Source organism: Ochotona princeps, chromosome 6 (genome assembly GCF_030435755.1).
Source record: "Ochotona princeps isolate mOchPri1 chromosome 6, mOchPri1.hap1, whole genome shotgun sequence".
NCBI classification, from domain to species: domain Eukaryota; kingdom Metazoa; phylum Chordata; class Mammalia; order Lagomorpha; family Ochotonidae; genus Ochotona; species Ochotona princeps.
In genome coordinates, this window is record NC_080837.1 from 43,664,603 (window position 1) to 43,688,344 (window position 23,742).

The 23,742-nt window shown below is 40.5% G+C and overlaps 1 protein-coding gene across 1 annotated transcript in view; it reads left to right on the plus strand.

The window, feature by feature from the left end:
* Nucleotides 1-23,742, plus strand: part of RYR3 (ryanodine receptor 3) — a 602,723-nt gene that overhangs the window by 332,252 nt on the left and 246,729 nt on the right. Inside the window, exons 9-13 of the mRNA XM_058666116.1 lie at nt 638-731; nt 5,042-5,116; nt 7,138-7,294; nt 18,721-18,894; nt 22,322-22,443. Of these exons, the coding sequence (XP_058522099.1) occupies nt 638-731; nt 5,042-5,116; nt 7,138-7,294; nt 18,721-18,894; nt 22,322-22,443 (622 nt within the window). The remainder of the gene's footprint in view (nt 1-637; nt 732-5,041; nt 5,117-7,137; nt 7,295-18,720; nt 18,895-22,321; nt 22,444-23,742) is intronic.

The following is a 23,742-nucleotide window of genomic DNA, read 5'->3' on the forward strand; positions in this document are numbered from 1 at the left end:
GAAAGCTGAATTATTACTGAGAGCAGCACCTACACCTGTCAACGCATTGATGCTGGAGAGTAGTTCTGCTTTCCGCTTTGGACTACAGGAGGAACATCCTGTGTGTGTGTTACCTGTGTGTGCTCAAAATGCATTGAAGATGAGCTTCTCATAAGACTGCTCTGAAAAACCTTTTTACAATCCCACTTCCCAGCACCTCCCTTCTTTGCCATGACTGCAGTTGGGTGTGGATTTTGCTGGAGAATACATAGCAAGATTATAGGAGCTTACTGAGGAAACTGGTATTAGATATATTTACAACCTAAACAATAAGAAAATCATTGTTGCCCTAACACAGTGGCAACTTTCCTTTTGAAACTCTTTTTTATTTCAGTCAACACTATTTTCACCTTTCCTTTCAATAATGAACTTACTCATCTCTGAAACACTATTTAACTTTCCATGTTAGAAACTGTTTTTGACTTTCTAATCTTTTCTGCCTAAGGCTTGAATTCATAGAATTTGTAATTTCTCAAATGCATCTCTCTTGGTGTTTCTCAATACTCTCTGATTTTTCTTGAGTTTATTCTTTTAATACCAGATGTTCTCCTTACTAAATTTCCCATCAGCTTATGGCAGAATGCCATTCTTTTTTTAGGATACCTGCTTGGTGGGCATGTGGTACGTCTTTTTCATGGCCATGATGAGTGTTTGACAATACCATCAACAGATCAGAATGACTCCCAGCACAGGTAAGCCAGTGGTGTCGTCCTTGCTGTCTCCTATCTCAGAGGAGGTGCACTCAAGAGTTGGTCTTTGTGTACTGGCAACCAGCTGTTAAGCCTTCTTGCAGCTTGGCTTCCAGCTTGCCCAAAAGAAGAACTACCCACCCATCCTTCTTAGACAGGCAATTCTAAAATGCTGTCCAGTTCCTTTGTTTTCTTCGGTTGCTCCTAAGCCTAAGGAGTTCTAGCAGTGTTGATTGTAGATTGGAGCATCCGTTTTGGAGGTGGACACAAGCCTAATCATCCCAGACTCTGGTTAATCTGCACACCAACACACATTGTTCCATAGGTTTCTCAAATCCATTCTTCGCATTTCATGTGCTCAGCAATTGAAGTGGATTCGTTGGTGTGGTTTGGTGTTATTAGTAGATAACAAGAGAGAAGCAATGTGTCAGTGTCCAGCAGCAGCTGGTTTTAGCACAGGTGCAGCTGTCAGTGATATTTCTTTGGTCCTAAAGCTGACTCCCTAAGAAATGTTTGTCAGAAATTCAAAACCATGAAATGAAAGATGTTTATGCAGATCTTAAATTCATGCTAAAGAGTCCTTCTGTCTTCTGCTTAGCACCGAAGGGACAGAGCATAAAGGTCTTGGCCTTAGAACTAAAGAAGTATGATTTTTTTTAAAACCTAGCCTTAGCTTCAGAGCAGACTGAATTTGACATAGTAGTGAGTTTGCTGTGGTGACAATGCTTGAGTGTGTATATGTGTCACCTGCAGGAACTTTGTCTACTACATTTCTTTTACATGGAAAATACAAGTTCATTTGGAGATCATCTAGGTCAAGCTCCTGCCAGAGGCTACACATGATCTGATTTCAGCTGGAAGCCTGAAACGTAGAGCTGCCAATTCCCCAACAGTGCTCACCGCTGTGTTCTGCACTAAAGGATGTGCTTGAATGCACTTTGGTGCATCTTAGAAGGCAATATGAATACCTTACATGTCTGAGTTGCCTCTGTTGTTCTCCAGGTACTTTTTCATAGGAACCTTATGTGACCTAGAATCATATCCAGGCTGTGTAAAGACAGACCTATGTGAAGTGCTGTGACGAACTCACTGGTTGCCTCTCTGACCCTCACTCCAGTGGCTGAAAGTTACCTCCAAAAAGAAATGATCATCTGACCTGATTTTACTTGAAGTTAAGGATTCACTACCCTATATCATATGATTCTGTTCAGTTGTTATTTAGGCCGTGTACTATCTAATGTCTTTTACTGCGTCAAGAACAGGTGAATGAAGAACTGAAGTTTTGCTAGTTCTGCGTGTTGTCTACTAATAGAATAGACCTTCACCAGTTATTTCTTCACATTCCTATTCTACAAGGATACCTCAGAAAGCTCATGGAGAACAGAATTAATAATAACTTTGTTTAGGTGCAAACATTGAAACCTATACATACTAAGTCTCCAAATTGTGATGAAAATAAACGTATCTTTCAATCCCTTATACTTTGAAAAATAGGAATTTAAAAGAAGTGACATCCCTGCCATGTTAAAATTAGCTAACTCAGAAGTAGCCTAGTCAGAAACAATGCTGCTTTGAGAAGTTTGTTATTGCTGGATATTCGTGTTGAGGGATTCTGCAGCATCCTGCTTAAAAGGAGAGGGGAGAATGGAGTAGATGGAGATAAGTTTCCAGGCCACACTGAAGCAGGTATGCTTGCTATCGATGAACCAAGATCAGAGGAGGCCTTCCCTTACCTGGGGATTTCATAGGCCCTATTTTTTTTTCTACAAAGGAGAAACTAGCAAGTACCTATCAGAAGGCTTTTATACTTTTCTTTCCTAAGAATGTTTGAAGGGCTTCAGAGTGAGGCAAGTAGGTAGCTGATCAGTCCATTAGTATTATCAGGATGTGAAAATTTTTCTATCAAGTGGTCTCCAGTCAAATCAGGAGGCCCTGGTGTTATGTGATGCCTAAATGAGACAAGTGGCAAGCCTCATTGCCGTGTTCTGTTGTCAGATCATTGCTAGTTAAGATGCTCAAGTAGCACGGAAGTCTGAGGGAACATGAAGAACCAAGAGACTGAGTTCCTGCTAAGAGATCTCACTAAGGCATGCAGGCTGCCCATCGTCTTGGTGCTGACTCTCCACAGGGAATCATTATTTTCTCCAAAGCCTGACAGAATCCAAGCCATGTGGAGAGGCCCAGCATGGAAGCCCATGATTCTAAACTCAGATCCTCATCTCTGTCTCTGCCTTGTCAGACACCCAGGGATAAGTCACTTAACCTGTCGAAGCTCAGGCTAAGCTGTCAGCCAACCTTCCAAAAGCATCTCAGCTCACCACCCACTCTACACCTCTCATTGGAATTGTTTTAGAGAACGGGAACAGGTTGTTTCAACCTTGATAGCCTTGTCAGATTAAACGGAGCAACTCACCATATGTCTCAAATGGGAGAAATGAACAATTCAGAATCCTTCAGCTGTCAGAGGTAGAGAGCCCTCTAGTGCTAGCTCTGGTGCTAGTCCCACCGTGACCTAGGGGGAACCTCTCCTACGCTCCACTGGAGCAACCCTTAGGACCCCACTGAAAGGGAGAGCAGCACTGACAATCCCACAGCATCGCCCGGATGGTCAGCAGGTCACTGCTCTGCTCCTTCTCTTCTGGGCCTTTTGCAGAAACATCTGGAATGTCAGAACTATGGAGTAACGTGGGCTGTTTAGAAATGTCCCTTCTGACCCTCCTCCCAGAGACAATCATGGTTAATGTGATGTTACAATGTAATTGTCATCAAAATGTGTTTTTAAAATATCTTTAAAAATAGTTGTGTGTATTTGAACAAAATTTGGGGAAAAATTGATTTTCTGTATTGGATTATGTATGTACAAACATGTTTGAATATTGAGTACCTTAAGAAACCTTTTAAAATCTTGCAGCTGTTTATGATGTAAATCCCTCAAATCCCTCATGAAGCCCATTTTGCAGCTGAGGAAGCTAAGGCACAGAGAAGACAAGGGCCTTCCAAATAACAGACTTAAATTCAGGCCTGATTTCTAAATCCGTGTTTTGAATCAATTTGTAGTTATATTGTTTCTCCAGAAATTAAAAATAAATGTGAGGGAACCTTAAAAGGTTTATGTGGAAATAGTTTAAAAAGTAATTTTATTTTTATATACAAATTTTAAATCCCTGTACATATTTCACACAATCTTTTTTATGAACTTTAGAAAGACTGATAACTTTGCTTCCCAGCTCTGCTGATTGTCTCCAAAATCTTCATCTGGACTGCTTTGGCTTGAGTGAATCTGCTGTAATTCAGACAAATCCTCTAGGGCAGACGTGGCCTTTGGATCTGTGAATGTAGCTATGGTAAAGTGATCAGTCTTGAGCAGAGGTTAGAAGAGGCTTACAACACTGTTGGGTATGGTGTGCTGAATACCTGGGGACCTCGATCTTTGAGACCTGAACTTAAACTGCAACAGTCTAATTCCAGGTAACATGTGGTCTTGCTCAGTTCATCCTTGCTGTGCAGATTCAAAGCAGAAACTTTGCTAATCATCAGAATATCAGAAAGGGATATTTCATAAAATACCTGACTGGTATTTCTCAAAACTCCATTTTTAACTTGAAAAGACTGAGAAATTGTACTGTCAAATGCAAAAGACATGAAACCATTATGCAGAGTGGAAAACTAAAGGTGAAATTTAAGTGAAAGCCAATTGTGACAAATATCTACATTCATGCAAAATTATAACATTAAGAGGAACTGACTGTGCAGGCACTCACTAGACAATCTTTGCAATATTTTTATCAATCTAAGACTATTCCTGAGTACACATTTTATTTATATATACATTATTTAAAAGGAGACAATAATATAGTAATAAAATCACAAACACTACAGTGACTGAGCCTGAAACCGTATTCCAAGTCTCCTAGAACAATGGAAATGCATTCACACTATATTGTGTGTGTATTTATGGGACAAATACATTTATAAGACTTAAAACTACTCCAAGAAGGTTAACCTGAAAACAACAAAGCAACGTGTGTTTGACATATTAGACACAGCTGAGTATGAGTGAACATGAGTATATGCTTTTCCTCATGTTTCATTGTGCACCTGATGATATATGAGCATCCATGACAAATAGATGGTGAGCAATTCTCCCTCATTACCCTGATTTTGGCTCCCTAACAGGGTGAGGCTAGGGAACTGTGTCTTCCTTTGTCTTGTGAGTTTTGTTGACTCATGGAGAACTTGAAACAGCAGGGCTGCAGCAGCCTCGGCAGGGAGCTGTCCCTCCTGCTGGTCCTGATCACCAACTCTGCTCACAGGAGGATATTCTTCGAAGCTGGGGGAGCTGGGACACGAGCCAGGTCGCTGTGGAGAGTGGAACCCCTTCGGATAAGGTAATGGAACAACTGAGCAGTTCTCACTACAAGCTTGCTCTTTTTTACAAGCAATATTTATTCTCTTAAATATTTCATTTGCTCCATATCACTAGTGCACTCAAAATCCTTGTTTTAAACCTCAGCTGTATAATTTTGGGGGGGGGCTTTGGTTCTAAAGCACACATAACCAAACACATGCACACACATAGACACAGGGTGAGTGGTTTTCAAGACCACAGCCACACAACAGTTAGAAACCACAAGCTCAGAAGTGGCCCTGAAATCCATCAGTGTTCCTTTCTTGTTTGTTTTCCCTTGAACTCAGGTAAGTTTTATCATTCCTCTTGTCTCCTTTATTAGCTGGAGTGCAGTTAGGTCTCAGTGACAGGTAGGCACGTAGTAGGATAGCATAGGGTCAGGATGCTGAAAGATCTATGGAAATATAGCTATGAAGATAACAGCAATGATCAGAATTGTGCAGCAACAGCATTGTGTCTGGGTGGAGGGAACAGCAGGTAGAGTTTTCAGCCACAAGTCTGGGTGAGAAAAGTGAGAATGCCAGACTTCTGCAGGGTGAAGGCAGTGGTCGACAGGACCTTTATCTTGCTGAGTGGCTTTGCCAGGTAGTCTGGAGCTAAACTGCTTGGGATGAAGGAGGAAGGTGAAATGTGGTCATCAGTTTCCTTTCTCTGCTTTCTTATCATTCTCTGCATGGGCTTGGGCATTAAAAAAAAGTGTTTTCACACACTCATCTAGATCATTTACTGAAAAATCATAGTCTGTGATATTTAAGAGTTACGTATTTTAAAGGCAGAGATAGAGATAGAATCTTCCATCTTCTGATTCACTCCTCAAATGACTGCAACAGCCAGAACTGGACTAGGCCAAAATCAAGAGCTTCATCCTGGTCCCCCATATGGGTCCAGGGACCCAAGCCCTTGAATCATCCTCTGATCCTTTCCCAGGTGCATTAGTGGGAAGCTAGATGAAACATGGAGCAGCCAGGTCTCAAACCAGAACCTATATGGGATGCCAGCCTCACAGGTGGCAGCTAAGTGTGCTACACCACAGTGCCACCCCCATTGAGCAATATTTACTTTAAGGAACACACCCTCATTAACTTCCTTGAGACATTTACATTCTGTTTCCATCCCTGCTAAAGATCTGACAGCAATGTATTCTTAACAGACTTTTTGAAAGATCAAAATAACTGAATTTATATTTTTCTAGTTACAGTTGTTCATTTCCCCCCAGAGACCTGAACGTGAAGAATTTGTCTACTACCAATGTGACTTGGATTCTTTGATGCTCCAAAAACTCAGTTCAAATAGATAGTGATTTTAGAATTTGAAACATTTTATTATAAATTAAAGATGAAATTTGAGCTTCTGACTATTCAGTGGATAATTTCTCCCATAACAATACATCTGTTGTTGAATACTAATATGTTGGACTTAGAATGAGGACAAGATTGATGTTCAACATAAGATTGCCCTTATTTCAGTATTCCTACATGCCTGCCTTTTTGCCATACAGTTTATATCCTTGGGACACAATACAATATCTGCTGGGTTTTACGCTTGTCTCCCTTGCAAATTTAAGCTGCTAAACTGCACAGGTTTTTTTAAAATATGCCTGTTTGAGGTGGTGAGATATTTGAGTTCAGGTGGTAAGTTTGGAAATGTTTTGCCCTCCAAGAAGTTGGTTTCTGTTAAAAGGCAAGCTTCCTTCTGTCTCGTGATTCTTTGTGTCAAGATTCTTTAGTAGTAAAGTGAGGTAAAAATGGAAAATGCGGAATTTCTGGTTATATTAAATCATTGACTTGCCATCAGCGTCATGTTCCTTATTGGCATTCTTAAGAGGGGTCAAAAGAGAGCACAGTGATGCATTATAGGCAGATGTGATTCCTAGGGCAAGACTGTAGATGGGTGTAGTATCGCTTAAGAAAGAACTTAGCCTGTGTGAGAAATCACAGAATAAATATTGAAAAGGACATGTTTTCATATAAAGTCAGCTTCTTGTCTATTTCATCTGTGCAGCTGGAGCGGGAGTAACATCCGGTGGGGCCAGGCTTTCCGACTCCGGCATCTCACCACAGGCCACTACCTGGCCTTGACAGAAGACCAAGGCCTCCTCCTGCAAGACAGGGGAAAGTCAGACACAAAGTCCACAGCCTTCTCCTTCCGGGCGTCAAAGGTAAGGTATGATCAAGTGGATTTTGACTGTGTTGTAAAAGTGAAAGTCCTGAAACCTATGGGTAGAACTCTGACTAAACGCAAAGTAGGTGGACCCATGCAAAATTGGAAACCAGGATCATGATGCACACTTTTTTCTTGATTTTGAGCTCATAGAGGATTGTGTACCTTGGATGAAGGTTAAAGGCCTTAGGAAGACTGGAAACAAGCATCACGGAAATAAACACTGTTATGCAGAGAAAAGTGGAACTTATTGTTGCTGTTTAATGCATTATGAGTGTAATAGCTTCCAAATTATATGCTTTACTCACTGCTGTTAGGCAGTGGTGACATAGAGGTATCAATCAAAGTCATTTCATTGAAATCAAGAATGCGGCTTCCTTCAGAAAAAAAATGCAGAGGAGACATAATTCTACATAAATCAACATCTTGAGATTCTTACAAAAAGTTACCCCATTTACTTCTCTTCTGTGGCTATCTCTATTCCACAGGTTGCCCTTTTCTTATATATCTCCATTTTCATTGTGAATGGATCCTATGACATTCAAGCTAACCCCAAGTGAATAGCTTTGCCATTTGATGTGTCCATGGACAGCTGTTTTCTTTCTGAAGCTCCATCTTTAATGTGCAGCCAGATTTTGCTCACATAACTCAGAGCTGGATCTGGTTGAATGGTCACAGCTACATGCTGCACTAACTTCTGATGGACAGCTGGATGCTCTGCTGCTTTATGACTGTTCTGGAAAGATCATCCAAGCATTGAGAGAGTCTCTGAACAGACGTGTGCACCGTTACCAGGAAGCTTACGCTTCAGATGACAGCTCAACAGCTCCTTTGGGAGATTCATCTCCTGTTGCATTCTTCTTTGTTGTTTTCCAGAAATAGATCTGGATATATGTTCTAAACACAACTTCAGTAAAGGGTTATTGACAATTCTGTTTTTATAAAACTATGAGTGAAATGGACAGGTCTGCTTCCAAATGCATTAGTAGAGAACAATCTTTCAGCTCTGCCTTTCCTTGAAAATGGGGCACAACATGCTTTTTTCCATTCTTTTTATTTTTCTAAGGTCTTTGTATGCAGAGAAACTCTGGCATACAGATTTTTTTTCCTTCGTCAAGTTGCCCAATGTACACTTAATCTTTTTGTGCACCTATGTTTCAAATATTTGAAAGTGTATCTTCCCGTATCTTCCCAATGCCTCTCAAATGAAGCCTTCCCTTGCTTTCCTTCCCCAAGTGTGCATTGGCTCCTTGGTTTCATTCCGGTTTTTAGAAAACATGTCCTTCCAGACACCATCATTTCTTTCTGCATTTTCCAGCACAAATGGAATGTTTGAATTCAAATTTGAAACTGTGTAGTAAACATTTTTAGCTTCGGGAAGTGGGTTAGGACAGTGAAATTTGGTAAAAGAATCAATGACATGATGCAGCAGTGAAGTTGTGAGACCAGAGATGGACACAATCACATTCTTCCCAGGGATGCACCAGGGTTGTGCAGTAGGGGGTGTGATCAAGTGGGGGGTAGAGTGGGAAATAGAAAACTGGAAATGATTTGTCACAGGTAATCACCAGCCAAGTGTGTTCCTGGGAATTTCAACTTGCCATTTTATCTGAACACCCTATCACTTTCTTTTTGGCCTACTGGAGATGCACTTTCCTAAGACAAAACAGTGACTACGGGGCCTTCATCATTTCAAAAAGAGGTTGTTTTTATAGCAAAGGAATCTGGCAACCTTCCAGGCAGCTGGCAGAATCTTGCCCCAAGGAGATCCTCCCCATTGCATTCCTTTCTTGGCTCAGACTGCAGGAGCACAGCTCATCAATGTGTTATGGTCTCCAGGGGCAGCTGCAAAAGCTCAGAGCATCATGGAGTTCTTTTAAAATTCCTTGCGCTTGGCACTACTCTAGACTCTCGGTTACCCCCCAAAGGCCTATTGCTTATCTCTCCCATTTTACTGTTGTTTCCATGCATACAGAGACAAACAACTGATGGCTGAAAAGTCATGATACCATGGGGTTCACCAGCATAGCAGAACTGGAGGTGAAAGTCACCCATGAGTCACACTGTGCACTTGGCAGTGTGGTTATATTTCTTTGGAGTCAGTTATGTTAGAGGCTTTAAAGAATTCTCTGGGCAATTCCATTCTTCCCCAGTACCTTCATTTCAATTTGTAAGGAAGCAGAATTAAAATTGCCAATGCTTCACAGACAGAGATATGATATGGTTGTTAACACCAAACACTGGGCCTTCCTTGGGAGGTTGTGTGAACATGGAATTTGGGCATCTTAGACTGTGAAACATCATAGGAAAGAAAGACTCAGTGGGAGGCCTCACCAAGCACAGTTCACTTAGCTTTGGGAGAACACTGGGGATGCCGTAATTTTTAAGGATCCATGCATGCCTTCCCAATAAACATATACTTACCTTATTAGGCACAGGGGATCCTCTTTCAATGCATTCATGTGTGCTTCGCTTCTGGGCGGTAGGGATGGATTCCAGAAAACAAAGGTTTAACATTGCTTTCCTTTGCTGTTCAACAGTGCTGTGGTATTGAGTATTCTTGCCAGACCTCACCTGTTACGTCATGGCAGTAAGAGCAATACAGAAGACAGCAGACAGTTGCCTGAAGTAGTGTCCACAGGAGCTGAGGGAAGTTGGTGGAAAGGAATACCAAGAGATGGAGATGGTGTGCCATGTTATAAGTGATGGTACAGGGGAAGAAACATGCTGTCTATCCAATCCTATCCATATGTTGAAGACTAGAAAATAGCAACTCCTGGGGAGTGTGCTGTTTGGATTTCAGTCACATATTTTAGGAGGATGCTGCATTAGCTGGGCCATGAGCGCTGGGTAATGATGAAATCCCACTCTGGGGTTTTCTGTCAGGTTGTATTAGCCTGTGACAGCCATGGCTGCTAAATCAGGGGCCATGGGACAGCTACAGGTGCATGTTAACAGCCTGTGCAAGATTCCCTTACAAGGAAGATGGCAGGTGCCCCTCTGGATTTTGTGTGCACACGGTACAAGATGCAGCTGCTGGGCCTGAATCAAATGAAATCACATGGAAGCCTTTCAGCAAGTTGTGTGAGTCTGTAGGATAATTATCGGAATATGATCTTGGCCAGGGTCTCTCCCTACCAACCACTGCATCCAGCACACACATTTCAGCATGGTGGGCCAAACCTTACTGGAGGTCTGGGATGTATTGCCTCCAAAAGGCAGCATCCCAACTTAGTTCCTTTCATCTGAAAGCCGAATGGGATAAGACATGGTATGGGTTCAGTTTCCTAAATCTGGCTGTGACTCCCACTTGCTCTCTGTGAAACCCAAGATGCAGTTCTTCATCTCTTGGTGCCTCATCAGAAGTCTCCCAGAAAAGCTGCTTTCTGATCTGATCCCTACCTGCCCTTCCATGACGTCTCTTGCCGCTTGTTTGTAGTTGTGTTGAGCTCCACAATACTAAATATCTATGTCTTTGATGTGTTAATTTTTTTCCTCACCACCAAAACTATGCCTGCAGTGCCTTTACCCTCCTTACACTGCTGCCGGTGAGCTCCATTCTCATACCTGCCAGACAGGTGCCAAGTAACCCTTTTGGGAGGAAACCATGTTCATGCCCTCCCTCCAGCAGGATCCCCTGGATAACAAGGACCCCTGCCCCTCCTTTTCTTGCATCCTGATTATCACAGAGTGTATAACAAGTAGTAAGCTTGAAAACTGCTTGCTGAAGAAGGGGTGCCTAAATGTTGTTGGTCACACACCAAAGTGCAAAGTGAGATCCATTCCCTTTCATCCTCCATCATTACGGAAATGTTCTGTCATCAGAGTGTTCTCATCTTGCTATCATTACCCCATCACTGTGCACATTGAAGAAAAGATTCATTTTATTTTGAATATCTAAGGCAAATTTCTGTGAACTTGATTTCACATCATTTATCTACGGTCCTGACATTGCAGTGCCATTCCTCAAGGATTGTCAGATAATGTGATCTAATATTTACTCTGGCATGGCAATACTATTTAGATGTCATGTCTCAATGTCGGTTTATAGCACTGAATTCCTTTCAGGGAAGGGTGAATTAATAGTTATAGCAGGGCCTATTATGTGTTGCCATTTATTTTATATCTTTTTTCAAAGTGCCTTAGAAACATATTTTAAGTGATTATACCTTAAGTCCTGAAACTACTGACATAGGATCTCACATTTTTCCTGTTTTGTTGTATAGGGACGTAGAGCTACCACTGTTCCCAGTTAGATAAAATTTTTTCTCAATGAGCAAAACTGTCCAGTTCAATTTAATACACATTTACCAAATTTCTACATATACTAAGCACTCTCTCCCTGACCAAATGTGACTTCGCTACCTACTTTGCATATGCCCTTCAACCTTAATAACCTTCAGCAACCCCAAAAGAAGTGGCAGCCAGGCTCTTGGTGCATGAGGTTATGAAAACTTCAGCACAGTAAGCAGTTCTATTCTGCCAGTCCTTTGCTTTGACTAGTATTTCCTCATCCAGTTATTAGTTGGAGACAAGAAGGGTATACAGCAAAAGAGAAAACAGGGAAAATGTGAACATTAAGATTCAGCTGTTGAGGGGCTGGCCTTGCATCACCACATGCTAAGCCGCTGCCTGTAATGCCATCATCCCATATCAGAAGCAAACACTTGAGTCCCAGCTGCTCCACTTCCAACACAGCTATCTGAAAATGTGCCTGGAACAGAAGCAGAGGGTGGCCCAAGTGCTTGGGCCCATGCTATGCATGTCAGACAACCAGATGCAACTCTGGGCTCCTGGTTCTATCTTAGACAGTCCTTGGCCATTGTAGCCATTTGGGGAATTGAACCAGCAGATGGAAAATTGAAGTTGTATATGCTCTTGCTCTCTCCCTCCCCCTGTCCCTCCCAACATTTCATCTTTATCCCCCCGTCCCTCTCACCACCCCCTTCAAATAAAGAAATATTTTCAAAAAGCTTCAAGTGTTGGAATTAGCACTGTGGAACCACAAGTTAAGCCACCACTTGTGATGTCAGCATCCCACCTTGGAGCACAGGGTCAAGTCTTGGCAGCTACTCCTGATCCAGCTTCCTGCTAGTGTGCCTGGGAAACCAAAAGATGGCCAAAAGTTCTTGGGCTCCTGACATTCATACAAGAGACCCAGATGGAATTCTAGGCACCTGGCTTCAGCCTGGTCCAGCCCAGGCTAATTGCAGCTGTTTTCTAAGTGAGCCAGTGAATGAAATATCACTTTCTCTTTCTATCCCTCTTTTTGTCATTCTAGCTTTCAAATAAATCTTAAAAAAATTCAGATATTTAGAGACAACATCATGAGCTGCAGTTGAATTTTAAACAAAATCTGCAAAGAATTTTAAAGATTCAAGTGGAAGTATTCTTCTTGGTGGAAATACAGAGGGAAATCACAGGTCTTGGAGGGCTTCTGTGAGGGTTAAACAACACCAAGATGATGACCTAAGTTCCTGGGAGCAGTGCTGCCTGCCTCGAGGTGAAGGTATAGGGAAAAGAGCCCACTGCTATGACTTGTGCTCCCCCAGCCTGCTATACGTAGCAGAAGGTGTTCCTTATTTTCCTGCCTAACAGGATCCACAGTCAGCTTTTTGGCCTGCCAGTGTCTTACAGTGTATGCTTATTTAAGGCACTACTAGCAAGGGCTCAGATTCTAAATGATACGTTCAGAAGTGGACTCTGCTGGAGCACTAATTACCAGAGGTTATTGAATGCTTCCTACAGGAATAGGTAAATGGGACTTTATTAAAGGCTTACCCAGGTCTCCAATGCATGGTTGTCCCTTCTTCCCCTTTCTACTTTTCTTCTGAAAATCGTGGGTGTGTATAGACAATGTCAGAAAAGCTCTTTACTGACTTCTCTGGGTATAAACATTTTAAATTATGAATAACAATAGATTTCACTCTGAAAGCACGAATTAGCATGCAATTTATTTAGGATATCATCCTGGATACTAATGCTACATCTCTAACCATATTTCTTTTCGGGTTTGTTAGCCTTGCTTCTCTGTGTATCAGAGGTTTCTTGTAACCTGCTTTTCTTTTCCTAACAGGTATTCCAGATAGTGATTTGAGGAAAAGAGGCAAAAATACTGCACTAAACAAGAGCTCAGGCACCCATTTGGATTTTTGTGTTGTTTGCTTTGTACTGTAAGATTAGTAAGAGCATACATGGTCATCATATTCCTTCTCTTACAATCAGATGAGTATCTGTGCCACCTTCTGCCATGCAAAGTCTACTGATACTGAGTTTGAGAAATCTGAATTTATAGGCCAGAGCTCACAGTCATGATTTTTTATTCAAGTGCCTAACTGGATTTCATCCCGCTTGCACACCAGGCCCACCATACTAGAATAGCATTTTCTGAACATTGTCCCTTTTCTCTGCCTGGGATAAACTCATGTGAGGTGTAAACCTAGTATAAAGCCATCTCTACTGCGCTTGTCTGTTGTCTTCCCTTCCAAATTCCAATCACAGTTGGAATAAGCTATCTCACCTTGCAGTGATTATTGACATGTGTGTATAACTCCTGTAGCTTCTATGAACGCAAAGCCATTGTTCCCAAATGATAGTGTATTTTTAGTTTTTCTTCATAATGCCTTTACATATTTAACCATACTTAGTTACTTGACTACAGTAATGATGCTAATAACGATTCAAATAGTTCTGTTCAAGTGACTGTGGGACTTTGGAATTAGACCTGAGTTTTGGATTCTGTTTCATTAACACCTAGCTATGCAGCAGTGAATGAGTTGCTCTCAAGTTCTGAAAGCCTCCATATATCATAAAAATAAAATAATAAACAATAGAGATATTGGAAAATTTAGAGAAAGTGGTTGACATGTGTCATATGCATACTTTACAATTTCTAGGTCCTTGATAATCTATGTGATATGGCTGTCAATGTAAAGAACTTTGCAGGAAGCCTGGTTCAGGCTAAACACTGAACAAATAATCTAGTTCCCATCTTCGTCCTTCAAGGAATCTTAGCCCAACTTGATCAGTACTGGTGAGCACTTATGATATGGTTACAAGCATCTTGTTAATAAGCTCACTGGTGGCAGAGGATAATGATTATTGCCCTTCAGTATCTATTAGGCCAAGTCGTGATTCCTTCTTGGATTAGCTCATCATTATCTAATATAAGCAATGTTGATGTATAAAAACAGATGCACAAATTGAATGCCAGCAAAACAATAAAAAATAATTGCAACCTATTTTCAGCAGAACACTAAGCGCAATACAAAGATGAACAAATCTCTGTTTTGTGCTTCATGAGTTGGGAATCTGGTAGGGACAGCTGTATTATACCTGTTTGAAAGGTCAATTTTAGGGACCATTGCTATGGCATAGTGGGTTAAACCGCCACCTGCAGGGTTAGAATTCCATAGGGGTGCCAGCTGGAGACTTGGCAGGTCTGCTTCCATTCCAGCTCTCTGCAAATGTGGCTGAGAAAGCAGTGGAGGATTGTCCAACTGCTTGGACCCCAACTCCCACATGGGAGACAGAGGAGGTGCTCCAGACTTTGACCTGGCCCAGCCTAGGCCATTGCTGCTCTCTGGGGTATGAAAACTAGAAATTTCTTCCCCCTTTCTTCCTCCCTGCCTTCATCCCTCTTCTTTTCCCTCTCTCCCCTTCTCTCTCTTTCTCTCTCTTTCTCTCCCCTTTTTTCTCTCTCTCCCATCTTCTCCCTCTCTCCCCTGTTCCTAAAACTCTGCATTTCAAATAAAATCTTTTAAAAAGTAGATACTACTATTATTCATTTGTGTCAGAGTAAATCAGTCAGGAAATGGTTGGTATTGAAAACACAATTGGTTACTCATGGTTCCCAGGAGGAAGGGATATACCCCCACTCCAATGCAGGTCCACATGGGGAAATACCAGAAGCAGTCCCAGGCAAATGAATGGATGGAGAGAAATGTAGGAAAAAGTGTTTTTGTGGTTTCAATGAAAACTATTGGTTAAGACAGGATAAATAGCAGCACTGGCTGTTTGAATGTTTTCAATGATTTTGGAGCAAAGGAAGATTGTTACTAGTTATGTGATAACTGGTCCTGGGTGATGAGGGCCAGATAATTGTATCCTGGAGGGCAAGAAATATGTAAGAAAGAGGATTGGCTTATGGATTCTGGATTGATTTTCATATGAAAGATGTGCTCCCAAATGAATCCTTCACTGTTGTAAGAATTGCACAGCCGCTGTCCTGTGGTCTCAGCCAGGTTATGAGATCAGTAGAGATACAAAAATGTCCTCCAACTTTCAACCTGGGGAAGGCTTCATGGATGAGTTGTTGTTCTGGTTTTTTGTTTTGTTTTTAATATGATAGTTGGTCAGATGCTGTCACAGCAGAGGCTCAGATAATAATGTGAATTATAATCCCAGGATTAGCAACAGGACAATGGTGTGTTACTGGCATTGGTCAGAAGGCAGAAGGGACATTGTTAGGGGAAGAGCCTAAGTTTCTACCTTTATTTGGTTTTCCATAGTCTAAGCAACACAGGGTAGGCAGCCTAGTATTTGCTAGTCAGAATAACTTCAGTAGGGTGTAAGCAGTGGTCTCTAAGTACCTGGTCCTTAGCACTGGGATGCTAGGCCGAGCAGTGTCCTGTTCCAGGGTCTGTGGACAGATGGAGATATGGCTCTGGACTGGCTGATTTCCATTTCAAAAAAGTAAATAATGGGTCCCCATTTTATCTCTACAATTAGCTAGCCCTCGGAATGACAGTCTTTTCCCCAGCCAAGAAGCTTTTGGGATTTGAAAACATCATAATATACAGAATAATTTAAGCTATAAGCAATATAGCTGGCAAGATGCAGAGATGAGGTAGGGGAATTCTAAGCAGAAAGTATAGTTGTCAGAAAAGGGCCAAAGAAAGAAAATATTTGGTTTGTCAAGATAAGCACTCACGGTCCAATTGGGTAAGCATGCAGTATGTAAGAACCTCAGAAATGAGATGTTCCACATAATGCAGACGAATCTAAAAGGAGGTAATTAATTAGCCATCATCTTTAGGAAGCTTTGATTTCTGGCAGTAATGTAGCCATACCTGGTGCCATGGTCAAGCAAAAGTAGATTATTAACTCATGCCCAAGTCAAAAGCAAACCACTACACTTCTGTGAGCCAAATCAGATTTCTCTCTTCTTTTTTTTTTTAAATACATTTTTTTTAAAGATTTATTCATTTTATTACAGTCAGATATACACAGAGGAGGAGAGACAGAGAGGAAGATCTTCCATCCGATGATTCACTCCCCAAGTGAGCCACAACGGGCCGATCCGAAGCCGGGAACCTGGAACCTCTTCCAGGTCTCCCACACGGGTGCAGGGTCCCAATGTATTGGGCCGTCCTCTACTGCTTTCCCAGGCCACAAGCAGGGAGCTAGATGGGAAGTGGAGCTGCCGGGATTAGAACCGGCGCCCATATGGGACCCCGGGGCTTTCAAGGCGAGGACTTTAGCTGCTAGGCCACGCCGCCAGGCCCCAGATTTCTCTCATATTGAACTCTCCTACTTCCTTCCTGATGTACCATTATTGTTGTTTGGGGTTGGGGTTGATTGCTTTTAGTGTTGGTTGTTTGTCTCTGTATCTTAGTTTTGCTTGTTTCCAGTATCATCCAGTGGCTATCAAAGAACTTTGGAAAATGTTCAGTCAATGCAACGGCACAGAGAGACTCTGATTCCAATCAAAAGGATTCATTTCAGTGACTCTAGAAAAGGAAATTCCAGTATTTTTTACTTTTGGAAAAGCCATATTTAAATAATTAAAAAGCGAAAACAAAGTAGACATGTTCATGAGTAGTTTGGAAATTTGCATTATTTTAGGCAGGATTTATTAGATTAGTGAAGTTACTCATATTTCACAGTTGCATTATGTGTTGTTTTTATGTCAATACTTGGCTGTGGTTAGACATGGAGGCTTTTGGCATCTAGTCTTGCTAGTAGCTTGAGTTCTGAAATATGAATATATCTCAGACAAAAATCAATTATCACTGTTTTATGGAATAAATTCATTATTTTATATTAAATTGTTTTTGCAGTTTTGGATTAATATTTGATGATGTAACAGCTTCTATGATGCAGTGCATTCTTGACCAAATGCTTATTAAGAAAATCCTAGTATATCAAATTCTGTATTCCCATAACCTTATGTTACATAAAGTCAGAATGTGTTATTCTACAAATGTTTATCTTGAAAAATAAGAAGTCACTTTTAATAACAGATAATGTTGTAACATACATATTTTTAGAGTTTGTTTATTTTAATACTGCTGAAGACGTTTTGAATGTATACAAAATTTTGCTTTTATGAAGGGTTAAGAGAAATGAGAGTTGAAGCAAGAAACACAATCATTGAATTACTAAAAAAAAATTACCGTTATATAGATTTATTGCCTCAATATGTAGCCATCAGATAACTGGTGCTGAACTCTCTGTATTAAAAATCCAAAGTTAATTGAAATTTGACCTGATTCTTGCGTAGCCTGACTTAAAAAAAAAGTGTCATGTAAACAAACATTATGATATGCTGAGGGCTCAACAGGGAAACACAGCAGGAGAAACTGACTTTTGTGGATAAGTGGCTTCTGATGAGGGTTTTTATTTTGTAAAAAAAAAAAAATGAAAATGCCATCTAGTTAATCGCTTTTACAAATGAGCAACTTAAGGCAAGGCGTAGAAAAGAAGTAGAAATAGAGTAGAGCCATTCAGAATTCAGCCACACTGTCCCTGACTGATAAGAAGGTGAGAATTAGGTATCTATTTCATGACACACCCTTGCAACAGGCAGGCATGTCAAGGGACGCTGAGTGGTTATCACCTGCAGAGGAAATATTCATCTTTTACACGGTGAATAGGTAGTGAAACCATGACAAGTGAATAATGGAACCCATTGACTTCATGCACAATTAAGGAGGCCCTAAGAGGCTAACATGCAAGTGACTGTATTAGCTTATGTAAAGTTGCACCTCCTATCATTCAAAGTCTCCATTTGCAGCTGATTTTCATAGATTTGTATATCAGTAAGTTTAAAACTCCTGAGTCAAGACATTTATGTAAAATGATCATTTAAATTACAGAAGCTATCACTTGCTGAAAATAAGTTAATTGACTAGTAAAAGATTAGCTTAATGTACCAAAGTTAGGATGAAGAAAATGAAAAATACAGTGGAGATTTATATAAAATCAGATCAAAATAGAGGTACTATTGCCTGCCTTCTCATTATTTATATATTATTTATATATATATATATAAATTTTTTTTAACCTGACTTGGACAGGAACATTGTGATGTTGGTGATTAGCTCCCTGGATTACAAAGTCTGCATTGCTGATATGTTCTGTCTTGAGTTTACATTTCAGCAGAGATGCCTGTGTTTGTTTCTTTCCATGTGTGTGAAATAGGAAATCAAGGAGAAATTGGATTCTAGTCACAAGCGTGATATAGAAGGCATGGGAGTTCCAGAAATCAAATATGGAGACTCTGTCTGTTTTGTTCAGCACATAGCCAGTGGTCTGTGGGTGACTTACAAAGCACAAGATGCCAAAACATCTCGCCTGGGACCTCTTAAAAGAAAGGTGAGGGGTCAGGGAGCCTGTCTACAGTTGCTTTATACTGAGTTGGAAGTGACTAGCAAAAGAAGCAATTCTGAGCGTCAGGTGATCATGATGATATTTTTCTTTTTAGCTACCCTAAAGAATAATCCTATGACATTGTATGGTGTTCCTCTGGTTTATGTCTACTTTGATTATTTTGTCCTCATATTCAATTTAAAAAAAGCTGCATGGCAGTTCTGTTAGGAGGGGTTGGATTTGTTTAATGTACCCTAAAATCTGATCTAAATGACTTCCAGTGGTTTGCTGTTTTGGGATTATCTACATCATTGCTCTTCTCATTTATTTGGATAATGGAGTTAGTGCACAATTTTCATAATGTGGGTATAGAATAGAATCTCTACAGAGAAAATGTAGATTGCATAGTAACAAGCCCACAGGAACCAAATGTAGAAACAAAATGCTATATCCACAGAGAATATCTCCAAATTTGAGTAGGCCATCATAAAGTGTCACAGTGGGAAACTAGCTTAGATTTGGAGACATGTAGTATCTTTTTGCCATAAAGTCAATTGTTGTAGCAGTATTTCTTCTGATATGAATCAGGGAATGAATGTCAAACATATAATGTCTTTATTCTTGGAAAACCCTTAAAGTAGCTTGATTTCAGTAGTCAAGGAGTCTGAGAATAAAGTTCTAGGAAGGAGTATACACTACAGTTAGAGCATAATGTAATGATGTAATTTCTCTGGAAAGATGTTAAGAACAAACCATAAGGTGCTAATTTTTTTTACATTTTATTATTATTATCATTTTATGATACAGTTCCATAGGCTCCTGGCATTTCCCTTATCCCCTCTCCAATTCCCTCCCCCCCACCTAGTTCCTCTATATCATTACTAACATATAGTTCTTCATACACAGTCGTATGTCCATCATTGCAGACATGGACAATGGCAGAGAGTCCAGTATCCTATTGTCAAGATATAGTGACAAAGACAAATGACATTTCATTGTAAGTCCATTTTTGTCTGGAAGTAGAAACGCATACTACATTGTATGCTCACATCTGTATGTTAGTCTCCATTTCACAGCTACTGTACATCCCCTTAAATAAAAAGTCACAATACAAAATCAACAATAGAAAGAAAAATAGAAATTTGGCACCATCCTTGGTTTTCTCTACTCCATCTCTGTTGCCAGAATTTCAGTACTAGGGCAGCAGAAGCTGGGATTCAGGGTCCCCCCAAAATGGAATGACCTTAGAAAACAGGATATTCAGTTGAAACATACAGAGTCTACACTCCAGCAGTTAGGCTACTCCCTGAGATTAATGATAAATAGAAAATAGATGCCAAAAAATTAGCTACCAGTATTTCATTAAAAAAAAATTAAACACTCTGTACAGCATAATCATATCATGTAGCTCTTCTGTAGGTTTTCAACCCTACTAAGACAATGGCAATATTTGAGAAGAATAGACTTTGGCTGCAATTCTGGGTGCAATATGATACTCTACGGTGTGGGTAGATCCCAGATGTAATTGTTGACTCCTCTTGCCTGTCCTTGCCTTTTTCTTCTGGGACAATAGTTGGTCTATCTAACTGCTAGGATGTGCATGTGGATTTGAGAGATAACTCCTCTAATTAGTATTAATTCCCAGCCCTTGATAAGCTATACTTCTCATAAGGAGGGAATAAATCCACTCCCATAAAAATATGCTGATGTCCAACTCTGTTAAGTGTTTGGTGAAATAAATGCAATAGGAGCCTGGGGAAACCACAACCATGAGAGAAGAAACACAATGAAACACTTGAATGGCTAAGTCACTTTGGGCTACTGCTCTCTGTCCTTGGATTAGAAAATTCATCCATGTTAGAGAAGCCTACAAACTGGGCTTCTGAAATCAATAGAACATGTAATACCAACATTCCAACAACCCTCATTTCCCCTAATTTTTTTCCCCCTTAGCTGACCAGTTTAGACTTTTCTTATCAAGTTTTCTAATCTTTTGGGACCAAAAGTCTTGAACTGAAATGTAACTGTAGTACTTTAATGAGTTGCTGTGAAGTTCTAACAAAGTAATGTTTCTAGCAGTTGGTAACTCCAACGGTAAGACCATCCTTTGCCAGCACTTAAGCTACAGTCCATAGAAAAGGACAGCAAGTATTTTGTCAAAAATAAACATAGATTATACTATGTGTATATCTGTTGAAACATTACATGGCAACACATAATTATGGACGGTTGATGTCAGTTGAAAAATCTTTAAATCAATATCTTAAAATTTAGTTTTTGAAGTTTTATTCTGCTTGCTATGTGACTTGATTCAATCAGTGTGTATCTTCAAAATAAAAAATTTCACATGGAAAGTAAAATAAGTTGTTCATGCTAAAATAAGAACCAAGATTCTTATTCTAGAGCTATATATTTGGTTAATGTTGACATACAGACTGGCTTCCAGGACCTACAAATGATCTCTCCTTTCATAGAAATTAGTCGTATCAAGGAATTTGAATCAGGATTTGGTCCCGACTTGAACCAGAGTCAAACCATTTTACGTAACATCTCTATGCATATCAGCCCTATTAAGGGGAAATGTTTACCTCCGCACTGAAGCTACTATCCGCAATAAAAAATTATGTGCAGAAGCCCTTGATAATCATTAAATAACTCTCAGATAACTGGGCTAAAGTGCATATTGTACTATCTCCTGCAACAATTACTTGGTGAATACCCATTGTATTCTAACAACCATGCTCAAATTATTTACATGTCAATTATATAATCTTAATAATAACTTAAGTCCGTTGCAGATGGTGGACTTGAAGCAGAAAGAGATTAAGTAGCTTACCTAGAGTCATACAGCTTTTAAGAAGCCCAGCAGGAGTAAAACTTACATCAACTGACTATAGAACCGTGCTTTCCAATCCTCTCTGTAACCTCCATCCTGAGCGCTTTCCCCAGGAATAGAGGTAACACCCAAGGGAGCTTCCCTTCAGTAGAGAAATGCAGGCCTGATCCCAGGGAAGAGCTTTGCTTTAAATTGTGCTGTTTTTCCCAATTTCTCTCCGGAGGGCTCTGAAAGAAGTGACTTTTCCCATATCCAAGGATAAGGTTCTATGTTCATTTCAGTAGGAAAAAGCATCTATTATACAATATGTTTTCCCCCTTTCAAAGTGGTAATCTAGGCCCATGGAATTTATCATAACTGATACTATGGTGGCACATAAAATTTCATTTTCATCAAAGCACCGTGTCTCAGGAATGATTCATATGTCAGGAACAGGGCATATGGGTGAAATAACATTGTTAATGTTCCATTTTCGAAATGGACCCAGGGGAGCTCTGTTAGGGAAAGGAGTAAGAAGGAAATACTGCAGGAAATGTTGACTGCCCAGTTGTGGGATCATGTGTAACCTAACCCCACTGTCCCTTGCCCTTTGGGTAGGTCATACTGCATCAGGAAGGTCATATGGATGATGGTTTAACACTGCAGAGATGCCAGCTTGAAGAGTCCCAAGCTGCTCGTATCATCCGGAACACGACTGCCTTATTCAGCCAGTTTGTCAGGTATGTTTGCTCCTTCCCTTTTTGCTGGAAGTGACTTCTAAAGCCATTCACCCTCCCCATTTTAATAATGCTTCCAGGAAAACTTAAACACCCATGAAGAGTTTCAACAGTGATCTACCAGCTTCACTCTTCGGCTGACAAAGCCCAACCCCTATTGGTTTTTCAGGTTGGTGTCATGAGGACACAATATCTTCATAACAAAACTAACAGCTGGAGTGCTTAATGCCCAATTTGCTTTAGGGTGTATATAGGGAAGGTGAGAGGAAAAACCAATACATCCCCTCTGTGCTGCTTGGAAAGGGTTTTTACATCATTTAGAATTGGTGCTGTAGTTTGGATCAAAGGGGATTTGCACTGAAACCCTTGAGTTACCCAACTATGGCTAAAACTTAAATGGGAGAAGTAACTGAACTGCCTGCTTGGATTGCAATCCCTCCAGCATAAGCAACACTGCCCAAACAGAGCCCTGTGGATTGCATTCTCCGATTACTGTGAGGAACTGATTCCGTTGTAAACAATGCAGTGTTCCAAATCATTATTCTCTGGTAAGAAGCCAGGAAGGTATAAATTGCATGATTGAAGTTACATGAAGTAAGGACTTCTGTATAGCTTTACTTTTCTTTGACTTGAAACCCTCAATTCAAATGATGCATATTAGAATATAGGATAAACTGTTTTTTCAATACAGAACAAGTTTTATTTATCTTCTAAGTTAAGAATAGGTGGGTAGTTTAAGGAAAACAGGTAACCCGTCCCCTGCAGCTCACTTTATCTGTTTAATGACTCTTTCTGGAGATTTGTTTATTATAAAAAAAAACAGTACGCAGATGAGTGTTCCTCCAAATGCTAATACACTCCACAATGGGCGTGGCTGGCCAGGCTGGGTCAGGGTGATGCCAAGAGCCTAGAACTCCATCTGAGTTACACACATGGGTGGCAAGGATTCAAGCACTTGGATCAAATTTTTCTACTTTCCCAGGTACAGTAACAGTAATGTTGGATCAAAAGTGGAGCAGCTTGCATATAAATGCCTGTGTCACAGACAGAGGCTTAACGCACTATGCCATAATGCCAGGCATAATAATGGCATGTTAAAGTGTGTCACTTGAATCAATACAGCAGCAAGTTTGCTAAAAATCTACTCTTAAGTTTCTCCCCAGACCTACTAAATCAGGCATCCTGGCAGTAAGATCCAGCATTTCCAGAGGTCCTCTGGGTGGTGCTAATGCATGATGCTATTTTAAACCCACTGCACTGCACTGGAAGTCTTAACTTTGACTACATGCAAGTTCACCTGGG